Below are 24,713 nucleotides of genomic sequence, written 5' to 3' on the forward strand. Positions count from 1 at the left end.
ATTACGCCTGCTTACTCAATTTTATGAAAGCTAGGGGAGGACTAAAATGTACTAAGAGAGCATTCAAGCAGCTATGGGGACTCAGCTACACAGATGGCAATGGTAAGCTTGTGGCAAATTCAATATATTTTTCAAAACGCTTTTTTAAAAAAGCATTTTCACATCTTCTTTTATATGTGTCTAGATTCCACCTGGGTCTTCATTTTGATTTATAACAGGAGTCATACAAATGTGCTTTAAATCGCAGGATACTGGTGATAAAGACGTTTTCCGCCCTGGCAATAATTTTTTCACATATAAAGAAAAGAAAAATCAGTGACTGCGTCCGGTTGTCTGCGTGTGTCGCTAGAATGAAGAGCCATGGGGAGCAGCGCAAAATGTGTGCCTCTCGGAGCAGCCTTTGTCGCTACAAACCAGCGAGCTTCCCAGCTTTGTCTGTAAAATGCAGCCCTGGTGGAGACTGGCTCTCAAGCGGGCCTCTCCTGCCTCCACCCTCCCCGCTCCCCGAAAAAAAACCCACGGCTGCGTCCCCGCCTCTGCTGCGTCGCCAGCGCGCACGCATTCCTGAAGCAAATTGGGATAACGTGGCGCGGGATCAGCAGCGGAACTGTGAGTATGGCTGGCAGTTGCCACCCGGGCGTTATTTGATGTTTCCCTGTCCAGATTCCCCTTCCCTAGCTACCGCCCGCCCGCGCGGTTGCCAGGGGAACAGAGTCCTTGGCGAAACAATAAAGCAGCCGCGGGTTGTAGTGGTTGCGGATTAGGCCTGCGGGCAAAATGGTGAGGGGCAGGGATGTTTTAAGGGGCTCCTCGGAAAATTGGGGAATGGGGGGCGGGGGGACGACGACTAGCGGAGCCTCATCCCGCCCCCCTTACCTATCTTTGCTCTTTCTTCCCTCCCCTCCGCCTTTTGTAGATGCTCTCGCGGCTCAAGCCCGCCGTCGGGGGCGGCTCTCAATCCGCTGACAAGCGCAAAAAGAAAGGCAAGCGAATCCCGCAGCTGGAGGAGCTGCTGACCCAGCGGGACTTCACTGGGGCCATCGCCCTACTGGAGGTACCAGGGGCACGGCTTGGAAAATGCGCACCTTGCGACAAGAACCAACAGAGATGGCGCTGGGTTGTTCGTGGGAATGGGCTCAGGGCTGATGGTAGCCTTATGACTAGTGGGAGTTAATGCCTTGGAAATAAGGGGCCTTAACATTCACCCTCCTGTTCCAGCCTTTGATTCCTACAGAGGGAGAGTGGAGAGCCTCTGTGCTCCTTTTTTCTCAGCCTGCTTTTATTTTTCCTGCTTTGTGAGGTGTAGGAGGTGAAGTTTGACCACTGCACAGAATTGCATTCTTCTGGAGACCTGGTACCACTTCCAGAAGATTACTTATACACTCTTAAGTACTGTTCACCATCCTGATACAGTTAGGATGTTAAGTGTGTGTAATGCTGATACTCCAAAGGCTGCAGGATGAGGACAAGAAATCTAATGTTCTCCACACACAAAACCACAGGAGGATGAGCAAAATGGATTACAGTATAAAAAGTTTGCCTGTGAACACTTGCATACTTATATTTATTTAAAGCTGGCATAGGCAAACTCGGCCCAACAGATGTTTTGGGACTACAACTCCCATCATCCGTGACCACTGGTCCTGTTAGCTAGGGATGATGTGAGTTGTAGTCCCAAAACACCTGGAGGGCTGAGTTTGCCTATGCCTAATTTAAAGCAAGAGTTTTATACCGACTGATTCAGTTTCTAATGTCTAAATCAGGGTGGGGGACTTTTTCCAGTCCTTCGTGGATAGCATTTGAGGGTGGTGGGATATGCCAATAGCAGCCAGGGCAGGAGGCAAAAGAAAAAAACACAGGTGGGGCAATGGATGCGATCCATATTTTTGTATAGTAGACTACAAGCCACACAAAAGTCAGATGTTTCTCTGGCAATAGTAGATGGTGTGATGCAGCTGCCCTGCTCACTTTGTCTCCAGTTGCTTTGCTGCTGCATACCAGGATGGAAAGGGGGAGGGGCATGTTTGCACCATGCCAATCTTGCTGTCACCTCACCCCTTTCTCTGTCTCAGTATGCAGCAGTGATATAGCTGGAGGGACATCAGGTGAGTGGCTATTAGGGACAGGCAGCAGTCCGAGAGGTGGGCAGAAGAGGCAGGGGAGCAGGAGGATGATCCAGGGGAAGGGCCAGCAATTTGTGGGGCTCTGTGTCAGCCAGAGACAGGAAGAGAGGAGGCCATGACAGAGTTGCAGGAAGACTCAGAGGTGGAAAAGACAGTCCCAGAGAGACTTCTGCTATCCCTCCCCTTCTATCTCCCAAGGACAAGAAGGGGCTTAAAGTGACAGGAGCAGGTGGAACTGCCACACAGGAGAAGTTGCTAGTTGCTTGCATACACCACACCAGACGGGGTTTAAGTGAGTTGGAAGGGGTGTGGTCACGCTGCTGCTCCAACTATAGTGGTACCTCAGGTTACAGACGCTTCAGGTTACATAGGCTTCAGGTTACAGACTCCACTAACCCAGAAATAGTACCCCGGGTTAAGAACTTTGCTTCAGGATAAGAACAGAAATTGTGCTCCGGCGGCACGGCAGCAGCAGGAGGCCCCATTAGCTAAAGTGGTGCTTCAGGTTAAGAACAGTTTCAGGTTAATAACGGACCTCCGGAATGAATTAAGTACTTAACCCGAGGTACCACTGTATCCAGGTTGGAGTCTGAAGAAGCAGATGCCTAGTTAGCTAATCAGCAGGAGTGAGGTGTATATCCCTTGCACCTCAGGAGCTGATGTAATTGAGTGTTTTGCCAGTAAAGAACTAAACTTCAAATTGCTTGTCTTCATTGGGGCGGGGTGTGCTCAGGACAGTGGCATAGCCCCACCATTTCCTTTGCTACTATCCTATTCCCTTCTATAAAAAACACACACCTGTCTCTGTATTGTCCAACAAGGCAAGCAAGAGGTATTATCACAGTTTAAGGACGCACACTCGCCAGGAAAAGCAGCCAAGGAGGCCATGGAAGAGGAACAGTGAGGGGTGTGGTCTAAGGAGGAGGCATTGTCTGGAGATAGTACTGAGCGTTGGAGAGAGAAGCATTGAGGGCCACATTTTGCCCTGGGCCTGTGGTTCTTCCACCCCTGGTCTAAATACTAAAGTTTCTGTTTTGATGGAGGCCTATTCTACAGTAAGACATAGGCGTATAGCCTTTGTGCTTTTCTGATGAATCATAGAATTGTAGAATTGGAAGGGACCCCAAGGGACATCTAGTTCAACCTCCTGCAATGCAGGAATCTTTTCCCCATATGCACTAGGCACTGTACCTTTAACGGCTACTTGTAGTTTGGTTTTGGTACTGGCGATGCTGTGACCAACCAATGAATTTCTGCTTATCAAGTTGTTGTTAAAGGCACAGAGTTCAGGTGGGAAAAACCAGCTATCAAAGTATTTTCAAAAAAAGTTACTGTATGTTACTTGCCTCCAGCCTCCTCATCACATTTATGTATGTCATAAATACTTAAGGCTTTTGAAGGTGAGCCAGGTTAAAACCCTTGAAAATGTCAACCATTACATATTTGTATCATATTGTGTGGTTTCATTCTACAAAGTTGCCAGCATAAAATTACTTTTAGGAATAACTTTCATATGAGAGTATCCAAGTTTGGGCATCATTTTAATCTTAATGTTTTCCTTCTGGAAGTTTAAGCGTCATGTTGGGGAACAAGATGAAGATGCAGACCTCTGGATTGGATATTGTGCTTTTCATTTGGGTGACTACAAGAGAGCACTGGAGGTGAGGTGAGGAAATCCTGCTTCCTTTTGGAAGGAAGGGGGATATTGTCTTAATATAAAAAACAGATGGGAGTGGAAAGAGACGTGTCCTAGAGCAGTTCAGCAAAAAGGCATGCCATTTTACTATAAGTCTTGAAACAGAATGGTATATCCTCATGCTGGATTATGATTATGCATGCTTATGGACTAGTGAATCTCAGAGGCATGAGGATGGGAAAGGCAGGATTATTTATTTATTTATTTGACTTACATACTGCACAATTAATAAGGGTTAGGTATTGTCAGTTTGCTGCTGCTATTTTCCAAAAGTCTATGTTTGTGTAAAGGAAAATATGTCTTGGTGTAAAAAGAATTGTGTTTGTATTTCTTTCCCCATAAGGCAGCACGTTTAATTTTGATTTTTCAAAGCACATTTTAAAAAAACTTTATTTGGGATAGCTTGAAATTGGTGAGTTCTTCCATGTCCTAAAGATGTCCCCATCTAATGTAAAAGCTGGTATATATGTAACCCTTGATGGTTAAGAGATCAGGAACTGGATGAGAAATTGTGTTTATCTCTCCTAAACAGCCTATCTCTTTTTGTGCACAGTATCTCAATTTTCTTTCAACTTCTTTCAACCCTGGCTTATGGTCTATGCAGTCATTGGCATTGTTGAACTCATAATTTAGAAGTACTAAGCAACGTTAAACTCTGTCACATTGAACACAGTTATAATGCCAATTAAAGACCCACATAGTCTTTTTTTCTGGGTTAAAATTTAGTGTGGAAATAAAAAGTAACTCTTGAACTTGCCTTGGAAGATCTTGGCCAGTTGAAAGTGGTCAGTTTAGCTGGTGGCATGCTGAGAACCGGTGTATTGTAGTTAAGCAGGTCAGCATTGGGAATGTACGTCTTTAACCTCCCTCTGCAATTCAGAGGTAATAACGCTGATCTGCATTGCTGTAAGGATTCCTGAAAAAATAAACATGAAACATTTAATATTTATACAACATGTTCCCTAAGTGTTAGTAGTATATCTTGTTTGATAATACACTAGAAGCGAAGAGCAACATTGTTGGTCCAGATTGATTGATTTACTAAGAATATGTATAAATTCTCAAGATGGCTCAAAACTCAAAATAAAATTTATAATTTCTGTTTGATGGTTATGGCAGCAGTATATCAAAAACTGTTACTTGTTTCAGGAATATGAAAATCTGACAAAGCAATCTGGCTGCAACCCTGATGTTTGGGTGAATCTAGCATGCACTTACTTCTTCTTGGGAATGTATACACAAGCTGAACAAGCAGCCTTGAAAGGTAAGACGGATAGCTGATGCTATAATATTATATATATTTATCTCGGAGTAAGTCCCACCAAGTAGAAATGTAAAATGTAAAAATTTGTGTTGTTAAGGTGGTGTACCTGAGCAAATTCATAGTGTTAGTCACGAGTATTTACAAACCCTGAACTGCTCCAAGTGTTGGCATTAAATTTTGTTTTAATGCTTTTTTCGGATTTTCTTTCAGCTCCCAAAAGTAGACTTCAAAATCGCCTATTGTTCCATCTAGCTCACAAGGTATGTGGGAAACAAAACCATGCAGAGGCAAGTAGTATTTTGTACTTGGAAGTATTCTGAAACTCAGACCCTACCTTCCCCCATCTTCAAATACTACTAGTTTGAATGAGAATCCTGCCCAACTTGTCTAGGTACAGAAAGGTAGGGCAGAGACAGAGGCTGGGTAGGCACAGAGGACGAAAGCCCAGAAGCGGAGTGGTAAGATGACCCAAGAAGAAGGAGAGCTAAGGGATATGTTACCTATTGGAAAGCTATACTCAGTGGAAAGAGAAGTAGTATCTAAGGGAAATATGGGGTGGAGATGGTAGAGACCTGATAATATGTATAGAGAAGCCTTTTATTTAAGCACTTGTCTGGTAGCCATAGGCAACAAGGAATTGTGTACAGATGAGTGCATGAAATTCCATGTAGGTGAGTGAGAGGGCTAGGAGAGAAGTGCATCCTTATTCTATGGCAAGCACGAAAAGCAAGTGGGCGACCAGAGGAGAGAAGCCCTGTCCTCTGCACCAGCATAGAGATACAGCAAGCTACTGGATGCACAATAGAGAGTTCCATCCCCCTTCTGCTAACTTCCAGCAGACTAGTTAAAAAAGGGCTAGTAACTTTTGAGAGCTGATTTACTAGGATAAAGAGTAGTTGCTTACTGTCAGCTGTATTTATTAGTGTGTATGTAGTATGTCCTGCATCTGTGTAATCCTAGTTCTTATTTCCCGTATAGTTTGGTGATGAGAAGAAATTAATGAGCTTTCACCAGAATCTGCAAGACATAACAGAAGATCAGCTAAGCTTAGCATCTATCCACTATATGCGGTCTCATTACCAAGAGGCTATTGATATATACAAACGTATACTTCTTGATAACAGGTTGGATATATTTTTCTTTCCCAATCTGTCATTCTCTCTACTCTTTGGACATTTTATTGATGGATAAGGGCTAAAGTTTGAGTGTATCACTTTCTAACAGTTGGAGTTATACTCTGAGATTCTTGCTTCTTATTATAAATTCACTGTAGTACATCCAACAACATTGGGCCAATGGGATACAGTAATAAGATTTAAATTTTCCTGTGACCTCCCAGAGTAATTTGGATGAAATTACTTAGCACTAAGATCAGAGATCACAGATTCCTTATATTAGCAATTAGTTCTTATATAAAAGATAACAGAGTTTGGAGATTACAGATCTCAGTGCCTGATGTCATACAATGTCAGGTGACTGACAGGTGGGCATGGTTGCATTCCAGAGGTTCTCTACTGCTGTCCTTGTCCTTCTGCACTGCAGTTTTCGTCTTCTTTCTTGTGGAATTCAGGTTTGCTGCAACACTTTCTGTCATGGCTTCTTTCTTCTGATTTCTAGCTGTGACCTTCTGAGCCTGCTGGCCAGCTTCAGTTATAGACCATATTCCACCTTCCAACCTTTTAGGCAAACAGAAGAGCTGTCGAGTTTTCCTAAGTTTCTGATTCCCATTGTAACTAGGTTTCTTCTCCACCACCTTTGGGTGTTAGTTTCCTGGGCTCACCTGTTGAATTCCCTGACAAGCACAGCCTCTGAATAACCCTGTATTTAACAGAAAACAATCATCTTATAATTAAGCATAAACATAAAGTGACTCAACAGTTGCATTTCTTCACAGATGTCTTAAAATATTCTCAGTATTCAAGGCACAGGTCTTAGTGATCCCATTTGGGTTGTTGCTTGTAGTTTCAGGAAACTTTTCTAATCCTTCCATGCACACACTATTGTTCATAGCAAAAGGCATTTGTAAATGCATTACAAAGCATTCTGCCAATGATAGAATATGTATTGAGAGTACACATGTGCAGTATTATTTGCACATTTCCGTTTAGGAGCATTCTGCTTTAGGTGAATTTTCTGCCACTGAATGTAGTTAAATGAAGAAACTTTGATGTCTTGCAGGGAATACCTGGCTCTCAATGTATATGTTGCCTTGTGCTACTACAAACTGGATTATTATGATGTTTCACAAGAGGTGCTAGCTGTTTACCTTCAGCAAGTTCCTGATAGCACCATTGCTCTTAACTTAAAGGCTTGTAATCATTTCCGACTCTACAATGGGAAGGCTGCTGAGGTACTTGGTTAAAATGTTTTTCTCACTAAAGTCATAATCTCCTTCATGCAAGTTTCAGTTTTGAAGTAATATTTCGGTTTCTGTAGAGAAGCTCTAACTTTATGCTTTGTACCTCAGTATGTGGTCTGTCTGACTATATGTATGTGTTTCTAGTTATGCTAGTGTCACTTCAAATGAATTAGTCATGTGGCAGTTGAGGTCCACAATATAAGATGCAGGACCACTTTCAGAGGGTTGGCATCATTTGGCACCTGATGAGGCACACCGCCCAAAAGAGGCACTACCTGGCTAACTCCTGGAACCTCATGGCTCTGCTTGTCCTAGAATCATATAATTGTAGAGTTGGAAGGGATCCTGAGGGTCATCTTGTCCAATCCCCTGCAAGGTGGGAATCTCTAGGCAAGTGAGCAGTGACAGGGGCAAGGAGAAGGAGCAGCAATTTCTGCTAGCTTTGTTCTCCCTCTGGGCAGTGGTGCAGATTAGGTTCAACAGGAGAGGACAAGTGAATGGGCAGCAGTAAAGAAGAGATGGGACAACTCGGGGAGGGGAGGTTGAGAGCATTTTTGTGCAAGCCCTCACCCCCCCAAAAAATCTCAAACTGGCTCTGATAATATTTTTTTGAGTAGTGTCAATGGCTACGTCTGTTGATTGTGTGTTCTGTTCTTCCACTCACTGTTTTGCAATTTCTTAAAAAAATTAAGGCAGAGCTTAAGAGCTTGATGGACAGTGCTTCAACATCGTTTGAGTTTGCTAAGGAACTCATTAAACACAATTTGGTGAGTAACAATTATGAAAGTAGCTAGCTTGCATAATTTTTGTGAAGTTCCGAATAACATAGGCTGCATTCAAAAGAATGTCTTGTTGGCTGGCCCAAGAAAGTATTGTGTGAGGTGCAAGTAGTCTGTAAATCTAGTCCTCTCTTCCAGTTGTTTCCCCATGTTCAAATGTGCATAACTAACCCCAGCTGTGAAAAGGTAGTTTTGTTATCTATAAAGACTCTCCTTAGACAAGTTTCTAAGTATACACAACTAACTGCATTTGCCCATATTCAATCTTTATTTTCGTCATCTTTCCCTCTGTTTCTCTCCCCACCCCCTAGGCCCACCCCAATAACTTATTTTGGAATATTTGCTTATGAAACTAAGATGTCGTGTACAAAAATAAAGATAATCGTTTTGAGCTGTGCAGGAATTGGTATTTTCATGATGCACGAATTTTTGAAATTTAGTGGTGGAGTAAATATTTAACTTGTAAAATTCAAAAGCAGAAAATATGACACATTCATAATTCACCAGAAGCTTGTTGCCTCTTAGTTTAATAAACATTTCAAAATGCATGTACAGTGGAACCTTAGTTTACGAACTTAATCAGTTCCAGAAGTCCGTTCTTAAACTGAAACCATTCTTAAACCGAGGCGTGCTTTCCCTAATGAGGCCTCGCGCCACCACTGCTCTTCCACCATTCAGATTCCGTTCTTAGACCGAGGTAAAGTTCTCAAACCAGGACACTACTTCCAGTTTTGCGGAGTTCTTAAACTGAATAGTTCGTAAACAGAGCTGTTCTTAAACCAAGGTACCACTGTAAGATGGTTCACTGCAGGTTGCTTGCTGCTGTACTAATGCAGTGAGGACTTTCTTCTGCAGGTTGTATTCCGAGGAGGGGAGGGGTCTCTCCAAGTACTGCCTCCCCTGGTTGATGTCATTCCTGAAGCCAGATTGAATTTAGTAATCTACTACCTTCGGCAAGGTAAGCACATCTGGATTTTGACTTCTTTTGTCCCTTAAAGTGATTCTTTTCCTCCACATAGGGTACAAGGGGGTCTTTGTTTTGAGGACTGGCATATAGGTTGGTAACTTTTTACAATTAAATAAATTGCTTAGATTCCTAGCTTGTGAAAAAAGACAGCTGTAAATGACTGAAAAAATAGATCAGCCCAAGAAGATATTCTTTTGCTAGTGGAACATTTCATTTTCCTGAAGTCGCTATGAAATAAGACCTGTGTGCTTGGTTGCAGTTAGCGGCAGCTGAGCCATCAGAAGATGGCTTTGCAACTGTACTTCCATACAGAGGTTTTATAAGGACTTAAATAAGCACACCTGAGACAAGGAAGCTACATGGCATCTGTCTGCTCCTCACTCCTCTATGCAAAACGCCATACAATGTGAGATCTGTTTTTGCAACATTGTTTCCCATAAACTGCAACCTAGGCATATTAATTGGGAGAATCTGTAACATCTTCTTTGTTGTGATGCGAAATGTTTGTAGTAAAAAAAAAAATTTTAGTAAAAAAAAAAGTCTGCCTAAATTAAGTGTAATTCCAGTTCTTGATTTGTGTGAGTTATACATCTGAATAAATGTTTAGTTAATTACCTCTTATCTCTTGGTTGTAACAATGATGGGAATTAGCAGAAAAAGCCCAATTTCTAACATCTTGAGTCAAAATACAGTTCTTCAAAATCTTACCATGCAATTCTGAGCATATGTATTCAGAAGTAGGACTTACTCCCAGGTAAGTGGATTTAGGATTGCAGCATTAGTCTATTTTCCCAAAAGGTTGCATTATTTAGTGTCAACGTTTTAGCATCAAAAATTCTACTTAGGTGAAGCTCAGTCACAGGCTGTTAGCCCTCTTCCTGTCCCATCCTCACAGGATGAATAAATGTATGAGAGAAAAGAATGTGAATTTTTTTATCTTGCCCCTGTACTGTTCAGAAGGCATCTGCTAGTCCATTTTATATAAAAAAAAGACCTTTGCTCTGAAAAAATAGCAGAAAATAAAAAATGACTTAACCCATATTTGTTTTAAAGACTAAAGAAATGTATAATCAGCAAGTACACATTTGTTGCAGTTTATGGTTCCTTTTCATCCTTTGTTTTTGAATGCCTTTATGGAAAGATGAATTATGATGTAGGAAGGTGACATGGGAAATACAATATACACTGTAATGTGTTCTTTCAGATGATGTGCAGGAAGCCTACAATCTGATTAAAGACCTGGAACCTACAACCCCACAGGTAAAAGGAAAGTTTTGGATATGATTATACATATAATGGAAGACATGGTCATTTGGGATAGGTTCTGTCATAGAGTGGAACACTTTCCTAAAATAATAATAATAATAAAAAAATATTAAAAAATATTATTTATATCCCGCCCTCCCCAGCCGAAGCCGGGCTCAGGGCGGCTAACAACAATAAAACAGTACAAAAGTACAACACAATACAACACTCTAAAATCATTCATTATAAAATTAATTCAAATCAAGCCACTGGCAACCATTGGGCCAGAGCTCCGCGAAGATTGCTGAGGGAGGGGGTCAGGCTGTGCCCTGGCCAAAGGCCTGGTGGAACAGCTCTGTCTTGCAGGCCCTGCGGAAAGATGTCAAGTCCCGCAAAGAGGATATTTGAATCTGTTTACTTTATTTGGACATAAAGTATATCATTCTTGGATCAAAACGAAACAGGCATGCAGATCTTCATCCATTTTAAAAACTATGGTTGGGTCCAGACTAAAGTTGCAATCCTAACCTCACTTAGTTGGAGTGAGTCCGGTTGAATTCAATAGGTCTTACTTCTGAGTAGACATGCTTAGGATTGTGCAGTACATTAGTTGCCCTGCTTCCACAGAAATCATTGTGAAAAGGTAGTCCTGACTTGCCTTAGTTTACACTGAAATCAATAGAAACCAAGCTTACTCTGGATCTAACTCCGTATCTTTTAATTGTTTGCACTTTGTTTGATAGAGACGAAAGGATGAGTCATACAACACATTTGGTCAAAACCTTAAGATATTGTCAAAATATTTAAGGAGCACAAGACTAGCACAAATAACATATTGCGGTGTCTTTTTTTTTTTTACAGTTTAGAGATTTATTCCAGATTCATAGAAACTTTAAAACTGTTTCAATATGCATTATGTGTTCTCATATAATATATTGGCTTAAAACTTCAGGGGAAAATACATAGATCTTAAAACCTCTGCTGGTTCTGTTCTAAAAGACAGTGAATGGAAACAGTATTTTATAGGAAGACAAGCATTTATTTGACAGACTCTTCAAATTAAGTTCAAAGCTAGTAAATGCCAAAAGAAGAACCAGAAAACTGAGCAGAAGATCCCCCCCCCTTTATAATTCCCCTCCTTTTTATAATTTCATGCAAGTTACTAACTGCGCATGTCAAGATTGATTTTGGTTTATATATTTAATACAGTTAGTTAGAAACCATGGAAACAGGTTATTCAGAAATCTATGTATCTGTAAAGCAATTTGAACAGAATACTTCACAAGCTGCTTTAAAGCTTCAGTAAATGGTTGCCTCATTTTATATAATCTTTCTCTAGGAGTATATCCTAAAGGGAGTGGTGAATGCAGTCCTTGGGCAGGAAATGGGCTCAGTGAGTACAATACCTTTTTTACATCAGTAATTCATGTGGAGTAGACGAGAACACATTGCAATTCAGCTAACAGGTTGATTTTGATACTAACTAGCCTCTTGCTCTTTTGTATTTCCTACATAATTGCCAGTGAAAATATGGAATTGTGAATAATCATATACACTAATATTAATGCTATAGGGTGATATCAGCATGTTTAGAGGAACCTCAGAATTTCTAGAAATAGAAAAAATATTGGGAGTGGGATTTAAGAAGGCAAAGCCCAAGACACTCCCATGAGGACTGAGTGTGCTCTGTGGCCTCAGAATGCAGAGTATTGATGGAGAGGGAGGGGGAAATGAAAGACTTGATGGTGGAGGAATGAACTATTGCTGCACAAAGGCAAGGTTGGATAGCTGGGACACTGAACAGGAATCCTGCACACAGTAACATTTTTGTGACAGGTGGAATATTTCTGAAAGTTACTAAACTTAGGCTCTCCAGTCTACGGACAACCAGAGAGACTAGGTTTATTGCCCCCACACATACTGCCTGAATTCCTTTGGCATCTGCAGGTGGATGAGGAGATAACCAAGGTACTAAAACCCTTTTATTCTCTATTGTTAGCTGAAGTCTGTTATCTGGACAATGACTTTTTGTTTTCTTGTAGTGGATTTTAAAAGAGCTCTATTATTTTAAAAGCCAAATCATAATAATAAACTTTGTTTCTCTATCTGTTTTTTACCATAACATCTGCATGTAATATTTAGTTTGGTCTCCATATTCCAAAGATTTGTCTATGTTCTGCCCCATTGCTCAGCGCTTTCATGGATTTCATGTTTCATTGTTTCTTTTCTAGAGAGACCACTTGAAAATTGCTCAGCAGTTCTTTCAGCTGGTAGGAGGATCTGCCAGTGAATGCGGTATGTTTTAACTTTTCTGTTTTCTCATTCCTTCAGATGTCAATATTGCCAGTGAATGCAACCATTTTGTTACCTGGGTCAAGTAAAAAACATGGTTAATATCTTTCTCTGTCTTAGTGACCTGAACCATATATATACACTGTACTTACATCTGCCACCAAAAACAGGGACCTCATGTCTAGTTCGCTGTAATGTCTAATTCGCCTTACTTGGACCATGGCTAACAATATTGCTCACTTTCCTGACTTTTCTATACATTCCTGTACATTTTCTTATCCCCTGCTAGCAGGAAATTGCTAACATAATTAGGAAATGTTGTAGAAGACATAACAGGAGAATTGAGGAACTCGACATGCAGATTTCATTTTCACAGATGATCGTATGTACATTGTTTAGGTTGATCTTAAATTTGTACATCCTAATCTGCATAGGTTATGAAAGTTCATATCACACTAAGCTCTTTAAGGTACTGCAGTGGACTAATATGGCTACTTCTCTAAAATATTTTCAGTATAATATATAAGGAGAGCCTGCTGTTTCCCCCCTTTATAGGAATCATAGAATCATAGAGTTGGAAGAGACCACAAGGGCCATCGAGTCCAACCCCCTGCCAAGCAGGAAACACCATCAGAGCACTCCTGACATATGGTTGTCAAGCCTCTGCTTAAAGACCTGGGTTCAACCATGCATAAGACTATTTTTACACTGGGATGTTTTCTTGTGTAGTGGAAGGTATTGCTTACATTTTATGCAAACGGGAATGTTTATGCAAGTTCCACTATCCCAAAACAAGAGGATGCCTCTTGCTAGTCAGCTAAGAAACAGAGGAAAATAGTGATAGAACACCTGACTGATAATTCAGTTGGAAACCAATATGTGTAATATGCCATATCAAAAACACTTAGGGCTATTTTTCTCAACTTGTCAAATTTATTCTGAGTGCAGACTTGTTTGTCACAAAGTATAAACTGACCTGGTAGCCAGATTGTGGTTCTGGGCTATTATATATAGAGATGCTAGACTATGTTATCTCAGAAATAAACTAATCAGACTGAAAAATTGTGCATATAACTTCTGTTCTTCAGATACAATCCCCGGGAGACAGTGCATGGCATCTTGCTTCTTTCTGCTCAGGCAGTTTGATGATGTCCTTATTTACCTTAACTCAGTGAAGGTTAGTTTATATCTGCTGGTAGTCTCCTACAAATCTTTGCATGTATTACTTTCTCTGTGTGATGCATAAACTTGCAAAAAAAAATGGAGGTGAAAAGAAGGGATGGTTATCTCAATCACATTTCTGAGAGAGTTTTATTTTAAAATATAAATAAATATTCAGCCCTTTGGGGCAAATGCCCTCATAAGGCAGCATAAAAAAACAGTTGTATAAAACATATAAAATGAACATCTTAAAATATACATTACATCCCTTTGAAAAATTATTACTGAACCATCATTGACACATCAATTGAATAAAGGCAGATCAAAACAAAAACACCTTCTTTTTAAAGTCATCAGTGAAAGGGCAATATACAATTTATGAAGGACTGTGTTTCATAAGTATAGGTCGAGCCCTGAAAAGGCCAATCTGGTACCCAGCAGCTTAAGCTTTCTTATTGACAGGACAGAGAGAACGACATGTGATGCTGACTTTTGAGCTTGGACAGGCTCATATGCACCTCTTAGAAACTTTGGTGATTATTTCAGCTTTTTTATACACTTAAGTAAATGTAGGTGCAGGCCGTACTTTAGATAACCTGATCCCAAACCATTTAACATTGTAAAAGTTCACAAGTGCTTGTGCCTTATTTTTCTGGCATTTTCAGTGAGCATTCGATTGTTGTCCTTCTTTTTCTAAATTCCAGTTTAAACTCCACTATGTATGCAATTAGGATTTTGTGCTTCTGTTGAATGTCATCTGCCGTTCTGTGGACATTCTATCCAGTTTAAAGAAAACCTTTTTCTTTTTCTCCCCCCACTGACTGAGACTTTACCACCCTAAATAATTTACTGCTGTGTGCAAACTTACCTATCCATGCTTAATTCCAGATATCTAACTTACTATTTTTAATAACAGTTGTCCTAATACATCTTTGAAAGGTCTCACTGTTTGGACCTCCAAGCCCATTGCAAAGGCTCTCTTATTTATTCCTATAATAACAAATTATTAAAATGGACAGGTTCAGAAAAGGGCAACCAAAATGATAAAATGGGTGGATCAACTCTCCTATGGGGAAGGGTTACAACAGTTGAGTAGGAGGAGACATGATAGAGACAGGATAGACATGTTGGGGGAAAGGTGAATAGGGATCATGGTTTGCTGCTCCCACTAGCACTAGGGGGGAGGAATGAAACAGGAGCAATTTCTGTGTTCAGAATAAACCATTATCTATAGTTTTGTGACATGAGAACTGGGCTGTTGTAGAAAGGAATGAAAGAGATGAAAACAGAAGCAAATTAAAAATTAAAGGCCCGCAAAGAGAGTCTAAAAACTGAGTACAATATAGAACTGATTAAATAAAAGTGCTTGAGTAAGCAGCTGGTGAGGCATACCTGAAGACTGGTAGCACTGAACAAAGCCTGATTCATAATCTGATCATACAGTTAATTTGGTGCTTACACATTCCATTCTGACTGAGGCTTGGTGTCTGTTGGCATTCTGCCATTTTCTGTTCCCAACCAGTGTGTCTGGGAAGTGTTTTGTACCTCCCACACAGCCAAAGATATCGGCACAAATGACTTTCCCACAGCTGAAGGTGAACAGTGCTTTTTCCTGGGCAAGTACTTGGCATGGATGTGGGCAAAAAAGTGCTTTGATCAAGTTCCACTTCTACGTGGTTGTTATTTTGCTACCGTTCTGAAATTCTTAGTCACTTAGGTGTGGTCACCTTGGCCATGTTTATGTAAGGGCAGAACCAAATAGGAAGGTTTATCTGTGAAAGATCTAAGGAATTATCCCAAAGCACATATGACAGGGATTTAATAAGGATGTCTTCTATGATCACACAGTAACAGCACAAAATCAGTATCTCCACAGAACTTTAGCATCCCAAGAATCTCCACTTTAATTTTAAAGAGCAAGTGTTTAGCTTTCTGTTTGTGAAAATATTACCAAGTGTGGGAAACCCTAGGTAAAATCTCATAACTGAGAATTGATGCTGAATGGGGCCAAGCTTCAGTGTACTGACTAATGCCTTGTCCTTCTGCAGTTATACAAATGAGCAGAAATAGCATTTAGGACAATATGCTCTGGGCTGTCCTTTGATACAGAGTATGTGGGCAGGGGGTGTATCTTACCATACAGTACACAGTGGATGCATTCTGACCTCACATTTCCTGAAATTCCAGATCATGGATCATACCTGCTGTCTCATTCTTTCCTGCATCTGGCTTAATAAAATATTTCTGTAAAACAATTTGACATGTTACCTGAACTGGCAATCTGGCTTAAAGCCAAATCAGAATCAATCTGTAGTTTGAAATCCTAGTTTGCAGGGATTGCTCACATCACAGTTTGCTAGTTTGGATGTCACAGAAAACTCTGTTTTGGCAAACCAGGGAATGCTATATTAAGTTGAATGCACAAGGGGAGGAGGGTGCATGTGTACATTCGGTTAATTCATGATTAGTGAATGTGACATCTAGCTGCAGCGAATGTAATTAGGGTGGCCAGGCAAAAAAAATAGACAGGCTGCTGCACCTTTAATAGTTGTTGGAAGAAGAGAGAAATTCATCAAGTGTAGTTGGACTGGTGAAATTCTGTCTTCTACATACAACTTTTAAAGGTTGCTTGTCCTGTTTTTCATCTTGTCACACTAAAAGTAACCTATTCATAAAAATGGGTGAAAGAAATCTAGAATCCTATACATATTCTACATCTCCTATTATGCATATTTGTTGTTGTTTAGTCGTTTAGTTGTGTCCGACTCTTCGTGACCCCATGGACCAGAGCACACCAGGCACTCCTGTCTTCCACTGTCTCCCGCAGTTTGGTCAAACTCATGTTAGTAGCTTCAAGAACACTGTCCAACATCTCGTCCTCTGTCGTCCCCTTCTCCTTGTGCCCTCAATCTTTCCCAACATCAGGGTCTTTCCCAGGGAGTCTTCTCTTCTCATTAGGTAGCCAAAGTATTGGAGCCTCAGCTTCAGGATCTGTCCTTCCAGTGAGCACTCAAGGCTGATTTCCTTAAGAATGGATAGGTTTGATTTTCTTGCAGTCCATGGGACTCTCAAGAGTCTCCTCCAGCACCATAATTCAAAAGCATCAATTCTTCAGTGATCAGCCTTCTTTATGGTCCAGCTCTCACTTCCATACATCACTACAGGGAAAACCATAGTACATCATATATCTCTCCTGCTTTTGACTCCAGTGGCCATTTCTTATGCAATTCTCTTTGGATGTGGGTACACATTAAATACAGAATACTCATGGATTGCAGCAAATAGGAATACTGCATGCATGAATTACTCACTGTTTTATCAATTTAGTTCTGAAATGGTTTTATCACTTTCCAGGACTGCTGCACTAAAGAACCCAAACTATTTGAACATACAGTACAGTACAGTGGTACCTCGGGTTACATACGCTTCAGGTTACAGACTCCACTAACCCAGAAATAGTGCTTCAGGTTAAGAACTTTGCTTCAGAATGAGAACAGAAATTGTGCTCCGGCGGCATGGCAGCAGCAGGAGGCCCCATTAGCTAAAGTGGTGTTTCAGGTTAAGAACAGTTTCAGGTTAAGTACAGACCTCCGGAACAAATTAAGTACTTAACCCGAGGTACCACTGTAGCATAGTTCTAAGGAGATCTTCAGCACTCACAGAACTAAATTATGGAATTAGACATCAATGTTTTGAAGAGTTGGGTAGAGATTTAGAGAAAGAGGCAGTTTTTTCACAGCAGGATTTAACATGCCCAGAAAGAAATGCATAATAAAGAAAGCTGCCACCCTGCAATTTCTGGCTTGGAACTTACCCCAAATCCATTGTGGCCAGCGCTGTGGAATGTTTCATCTATGTACTGAGTCACAAAGCCATTTGAGCTACTATTTATAAAGGTGTTTTGTTTGTTTTTTTACTCTATTGTCTGGTACATCTTCAAGTTTTAAAGTATGTTTTTTATTTATTGTGCACAACTTATTTTCCAGAGTTACTTCTACAATGATGACACTTTTAACTTTAACTATGCCCAAGCCAAAGCTGCTACTGGCAATACTAGTGAGGCTGAGGAGGTATGTAGCTTCTTCTTTAAAAACACCACATGCAAGGAAGGAACACACTTCCTGATTACCTTCTGGGTCATCTTGGATATGCTCTGAGGATAGCCTTTTTCTGCTTTACTTCTAAAAATATATAATGCTTAGATGACTGCTATTAATTATCCTTCTGCTTAGACTGACTTTCCCTACTTGTGGCCTTTTTATGTCTTGAAACTTTCCTATATAATGATTCTGTTGAATGTTTTGTTATTTGAGATTCATCTGTATTTTGAAGTAGGCACATACTTATGGTATATATCACACAGCAGATATTGAATGCAAACAGACATTTGTTTTTTCTATCTGTTTTCCCCTCAGGTGTTCCTCTTGATTCAAAATGAGAAGATAAAGAATGATTTTGTTTATCTCAGCTGGCTCGCTCGCTGCTGTGAGTCACTTTACCCTGTTATAGAATTTAGATTTTTTTTGTTGCATTAGCCCTGTTGCTATCTCTCCTTAAACTTGTTTTAACCTTGTGGGTGGATTTCATTAAATTTTTAGATATAATTGGATACCTTTATAAGAGGCAAGTGCCCTACAAGAAGTAAATCTTGCCATAGCCTGTGAGTAAGCAAGAGTGGTTGGGAGTCTACTCAAGGAAAAGGTGGTGTCTTGGTATCACTTGCAAAATATTTCAGCAGAACAAGTACTGGTAAAAATTCTTGTTTGTTCTTGTTCTTTGGGACAAGTACAGCTGAGACAACTGCAATTAAATTTCCAAACATTTAATTGTTTGGTCCCTGCAGCACTCTACCTTAATTACATTTGTGAGAGAGCAATCTGAAGTTCTCATTAGCTATTGATACCAAATATGCTCACATATTACGGGTTTTAAAAGGCAGCCATCTTGACAGAAGATCTGGCATGAAATTCAGCCCACATGGCTCTTGCTAACCATAGAGAGTTTGTGATAATTTTATGAAACAGGATATTTTGGCTCAGATTTTGGGTTCAGAGTGATACCTACAGGTGGTACAATACAGTAGAGAACCCTTAGATGGTTTGTCTTTTAAACATCACCTTTCCTGGCTTCTAAAATAGGAGGGGCAGTTACTTTCTGCCCTGTAACTTTCCAGTTACCCACACAAACATAGGAAGGGGTGAACTTTGACCTCCCAACAGGAAGAGTCAAGATTGGGATGATTCTCAGGTATACGAAGGTGTCCAGAAACACAGTCAGAAGTAGAATATGCCATCTGGTTTCTTAGTAAGGAAGTCAGTCAGGTTCAGACAGGCAGATCTCTATAAAAGCTTCATACATAATCTAGATGAACTTAGACATGGCTGTTACATTGCTGGGGTGGGGGGGAAGCTGGCAAGAATTGCACAAAACTAGGAAATTTTATTTTATGACTTTGGATTCCGGGTCACCTTCAAAGGTAGCCCCACGTAGAGCACATTGCAGTAGCCCAAGCTGGAGATAACTAGAGCATGCACCACTGTGGCAAGACAGTCCGCGGGCAAGAGCACTGGGGTTACGGAAATTGCAGTGGCAGCTTCTGCCAGCAGGAAGTTACACAATTGAGGTTTTCCAGTGTTACAGTGTGTATGTTTATGTGTGCAGCAATATTGTGCAAAGTGGCTGATGTAATAATATATGCAGAGCTCTGAATTCCTCTCAAAAATGGAATCAGTTGACTCTTTAGAATCCTGGTTCCTTTACTGAGCTCTGTGAAGAATTGTCAGACAATTAAATGCTATTGGAGAATATTGTAGCAAAATAAATGCTGAATTTGTATCATCCTCTGCCATTGGTAAAAGTGCAGTGGTGTTAGCTGTCATAGCTTGTAAGTGTTAATTGGTTTTAGAGTCAACTGTTTCTACTGTGTTTGGTGTCGAGTAACTCTAGGTAAGGGCACTATATTTTTAAATAGCTGTTGTTGTTTAGTTGTTTAGTCGTGTCCGACTCTTCGTGACCCCATGGACCAGAGCACACCAGGCATAAATAGCTATACCAATGTAAATATATAGTAATCATTATGTGGACAATTATCTATAAGTTTTATTCTTAAAGTCCAGTAGTAATAAGCCTCCTTTCAAAGAATAGTATAACACCAATATTTCTGGGAACCTATAAGCATTGCTATTAAATGGACCTTAAAATTACAGACATGATATGAAATAGATACTTATGCTAAACTGGGTATATACAACTAAATGCTCTTATAATTGAATACCATGCATCTGTTTGACCAGTGTTTTTACATGACCACAGAAGAGCAATATAAGGCACAGGAAATTAATTCTACTGGTGTATACTTGTTTGGAATAAGTGTAGAAATACAAGGAGTGTTAACTTCTGTGTACATATTATATAGAGAAGAGCAGAAAAGAGCAACTGAGGTTGAAAACAGGAGGACTACTAACTGAATTTTCTAATAGACCTTTTTTGTCTATTCAAATGTTCAGCCTGTCACTAGGAGATACCTGCCATGTGCTCAAATTCCACGGCAGGCATGATACGTCTATAGTTTATGGGCATTGTCTCACAGTATCTGAATCTCCTAATTGCAGAATTGTAGAAGCACTGGCCTTTTATATAAATTAAGATAACAGTTCATTGCCAAAAATTAAAATGCTTAAAAGTTAAATCCTTTATAAAAATTTGCCTTTTCATCCTTTAAATAAACATTTGGGCAATGTGCGATTTCTAAGCAGAACAGACAGATCAGTGGAATGAATGGCCTGTGCTTCCAGATGGAAACTTAATGTTATGCAGGTTACCTCTGTGCTAATTAGACATGGGATGGATTTCCTGACACTTTTTCGTATCTCCTGATTATTAGAATGTGGTTTTTTGTACTGCAGGTAGCAATGGGTGTGTTACATTGCTTTTTACCTTATCTGAATGATAGAAATAAAGACGTGTACCGCTGATTAGAATGCTTATCCACTTTTGCAAACACTATGTGATGACATGTCTCCACTAGCTCTAGTTTTTTGTTAATTGCAGACATTATGAATAAGAAACCACGACTAGCCTGGGAGCTGTACCTGAAGATGGAAACCTCAGGAGAGTCTTTCAGCCTTTTGCAACTAATTGCAAATGACTGCTACAAAGTGAGCCTCCCTCTCTCTCCCCCCCCCCCATCATTAGTTATTAGTATCAGTTATTACCCCCTAAGAGACTACTGAAATTTTTTAATGAACTGAATATTTTCCAGCCCTTGGAAAGTTGGAACCTTTTACCTGCAAAAGCATATACTTTACCTCTGAGCAAAATTCATGCCCTATATTAGTAGTGAATATAAAATTTTAATTCTAAGATTTAAGAAACAAGCACAACAGTGTTAATTGGGAAGCAAACTTCATTCACTAGCATGCTTCACTAGGTATCTAAAGTATTTCAAGTTAAAGCCAATAAAAGTTTCTTAACTAGACTTGTTCTTTTACTGCTGTTTTCAAGCCAACTAGCATTATGATGAATATATTAGTGCGGCTAGATCTAGAGGAGTGTTTAGAACTGTTTGTGCAATTGGCAGATTATTTAGTTGGAGGCATTGTGCTCCTTTCTGTGTATGATTTAAGTGTTTCTTTACAGTTGTGTTTTAACACAAGATGATTTTCATAACTTGCCTGTTTATAAAATTGGAGTGTGCCTGATCCCCTGATTGGGATCAGAAAATTTCCACTGGCTCCTGTTATTTGTTCTTACGAATGGCTGTATTATTTTATATTTCTGATGTAAGATTGGTGCCTTGAGCATGTAACTTTCTTTCCTGTACAGATGGGCCAGTTTTACTATTCTGCAAAAGCCTTTGATGTTCTGGAAAGACTGGATCCTAACCCTGAATACTGGGAAGGCAAAAGGGGTGCTTGTGTGGGCATCTTCCAGATGATCATAGCTGGCAGAGAACCCAAGTACGTACACTGATTTTCTTTGTACTACTTTGGGGTCAGTGTCCTGGATTCTTATACTCTTCTAGCTCACTGTTAAATGTTTATGGCAGGGGCAGGGACCCTTTCTCACCTTGAGGCCACATTCCTTCTGGGCAACCTTTTTGGGGGCTACATGCTAGTGGTGGGTGGGGTCCAGGGCAAAAGTGGGCAGAACAAATGTAAAACTTACCTTTGTACAGTATGATAGTTTCTACACAGTGCAGTGCAGTAAATAAACATTTTTAAGAAGGCTTAAACATTACACGTTCACCTCAGTAAGGCCAATAAAAAGAGACACAGGGATAAGCAGTTATCATGCAATGGGACACATACTTTCCAAAGCAATTTGGATACAAAATTGACTAGAAATTTGTGGTATCCAGCAGTGTTGCTCAGCTGATGGCAGGGCTTCTATTCCAGAGCAGGGAGGGGAATAGTTTTCTTTTTTTTTTTATAATATTTTTATTTTTCCATATAGACACAATACAACAAACATAAACATACAAAAACAAAAACAAAACAAAAAACATGTATCATTTCATATCCTGATTTCATATCCTATCTTCCCCGACTTCCTCATGCCTCCCCTTTCTGTATTCCAAATTCTTATCGATTGTTCAGCAAATCTTCCCTTATTTTAATTTAAATTTAGACTATTCTTCCTTATTCTCCTTATCATAACCATTGCTAATAGTAACCATTTACTTTCCAGTCCAACATCATTCTAACTTTCGTTAACTTTGTAATATTTCTTTAAATAGTCCTTAAATTTTTTCCATTCTTCTTGCGCTGCTTCTCTTCCCTGGTTTCGGATTCTGCTCGTCATTTCTGCCAGGCCCATATAGTCTATCACCTTCATCTGCCATTCTTCCAGTGTGGGTAGTTCTCGCGTCTTCCAGTACTTCGCAATGAGTATTCTAGCTGCTGTTGTAGCATACATAAAGAAAGTTATATCCGTCTTTAACACCCCTTGGCCGACAATACCCAAGAGAAAGGCCTCTGGTTTCTTGGGGAAAGTATATTTAAATACCTTTTTAAGTTCATTATAGATCATTTCCCAGAATGCCTTAATCTTCGGGCAAGTCCACCAAAGATGAATAGGGGGATAGGGGAGGGGAATAGTTTTCAGCCATTTCCCTCTACTGCCCAGAGTGCATTTAAGAAGCTGCAGGGAAGAAGGGCAATTGCTGAAAACTTCTTCACTCGCTGTTTTGCTGACAGAACTCTTACCATCTGCTGAGTGGCACTTTGCGATATAATCCTTTCTCTTTCAGACTTGTCCTCATTTTTATTTACATCTTTGTCTTTTCTGTCTTCAGAGATACCCTAAGGGAGGTGTTACATCTCTTGAGGAGTACGGGTAACCCGCAGGTAGAGTACATAGTTCGTATAATGAAGAAGTGGGCCAAGGAAAACAGAGTGCCCCTGTAAATCAACATCACCAAAATAACAGAAGTAACTGCCATATGTGATGTGCCTGACTGGAATATTTGCGGCATCTTCTAGCCTAATACCAGCATTATGGAGACTGTAACAATGCAAAATATTCAGAATAGATATTTATTTTTATATTGATAATTCTTTTTAAAATTTAAACTGTATGTATTTCATATGTTTGTGGGAAGAATATGTGACTTTAGTTATGCAACATCTCCCAAATTCCATTTTATTTTATTTTTTGTACTGCAATTGCTAGTTTTTAACTGTTCATGCTATCTTCAGTCCACGGGTTGTTCTAGTTTTGTATATTCAACAATGCACTGTGTTGGTACTGTACTGAGACTGTTCAAGAACTGGCCTGTGCTGCACACAGATGGACTCTAGTCTCATTGTATCACTTCTCAAAGCAAAATACAAAATTAACTCAATAATACTCAGCATTTCATATTAATACTCTTGGAGCTTGTTTGTACGTTAACACTAAGCCAAATCATGGCCTCACTCTGGATATTACAGCAGCAAGACCAGAGGGAGGAGCAAAGGAGCTGTGATTTTCACTCTGGGTACATGCATTATTGTTCTTTCTCACTACGTCATAGCTTGGTTTAGTGTGGTTTGTGATCTGAGCCCTGGTCAGTCATTACAAACAATATATTTCTGAATTGTAACAAAACCCCAGCATATGATAGGATGTCTTTGACTTCAGATGTACTTTTAATTACCGAGGCCTCTTGCATATTGTGAGGCACCTTTTACAGAGAATAGCTGAATCATATGCTATTCACTTCTTTATCTGGTTCCACAGGGAGGTTTTGTCAATTGATTTAAGAAAGATTGTTAGCTCATGCTATCTACAATTAACATGCTAATCTGAAAGGTACCTACCTTTCCCTGCAAATGTTTGCAATTAGTTTGAGGGATTAGGGGAATTGCTTTCAGATTTTACTCCTGAAAACAAGATTTTGAAGAGACACAAAAGAACATAACATAGAAAAAAACACATTAAATATGCATTGCACACTTGTACAGTTTTTATGTATATAGTTCAAAATTATTTTTATGCTTCTAACTTTTCAAAAAAATGTTTGTAATCAGCCCCAAATTTTAATTCTCGGGTAAAATCCCAAAGAAATAAAGAAACTTAGAAAGTAACTCATTATGCATTTTTAAGTACCTTATAAAAATAGAAAATTTGTTCTCTTGTGAATGTGACTAAAATGAATACTGTATGGTATGTGTTGTTATGATTTAATATTATGGATCTTAATTTAAAAATAAAATATGCAAGGCACAGCTATAGGTAATGTGTTTGTGCCTTGCAACTGTAACTCTGAAATACACAACTGAAAATTTGTAATTTGTAATTGAGTAAATTTGCATCAAAACCTGCTGGAAACAAGAATCAAAATTG

At 39.7% G+C, this 24,713-nt stretch overlaps 1 protein-coding gene across 3 annotated transcripts; it reads left to right on the forward strand.

The window, feature by feature from the left end:
• Positions 1-499: 499 nt before the first annotated feature.
• On the forward strand, positions 500-24,710 carry IFT56 (intraflagellar transport 56). 3 transcript variants are annotated; one of them, XM_083573806.1, is made up of 18 exons: positions 500-609; positions 917-1,054; positions 3,692-3,784; positions 4,969-5,083; positions 5,294-5,343; positions 6,062-6,207; positions 7,262-7,433; positions 8,135-8,209; positions 9,077-9,179; positions 10,393-10,448; positions 11,773-11,826; positions 12,665-12,728; positions 13,814-13,902; positions 17,873-17,956; positions 18,302-18,371; positions 20,937-21,043; positions 21,711-21,844; positions 23,182-24,710. In XM_083573806.1, the coding sequence occupies exons 2-18, from the start codon at positions 917-919 to the stop codon at positions 23,291-23,293; spliced, it is 1,662 nt and encodes a 553-aa protein (XP_083429932.1). In that variant the 5' UTR covers positions 500-609; the 3' UTR covers positions 23,294-24,710. The 3 variants fall into 3 exon arrangements, with proteins under 3 accessions (XP_083429932.1, XP_083429931.1, XP_083429933.1); XM_083573805.1 differs by lacking the exon at positions 500-609 and adding an exon at positions 654-780; XM_083573807.1 differs by lacking the exons at positions 500-609; positions 917-1,054 and having other exon boundaries at positions 3,698-3,789.
• Positions 24,711-24,713: the final 3 nt, after the last annotated feature.

Source organism: Podarcis filfolensis, assembly GCF_964270895.1.
Source record: "Podarcis filfolensis genome assembly, chromosome: 10".
NCBI lineage: Eukaryota > Metazoa > Chordata > Lepidosauria > Squamata > Lacertidae > Podarcis > Podarcis filfolensis.

Excerpts from the sequence above, each read along its gene's own strand:
- IFT56 (XM_083573805.1), top strand. Across the intron at positions 17,957-18,301 it reads ATACTAGTGAGGCTGAGGAG|GTGTTCCTCTTGATTCAAAA; the intron begins GTATGTAGCTTC and ends TTTTCCCCTCAG. Across the intron at positions 21,044-21,710 it reads TTGCAAATGACTGCTACAAA|ATGGGCCAGTTTTACTATTC; the intron begins GTGAGCCTCCCT and ends TTTCCTGTACAG.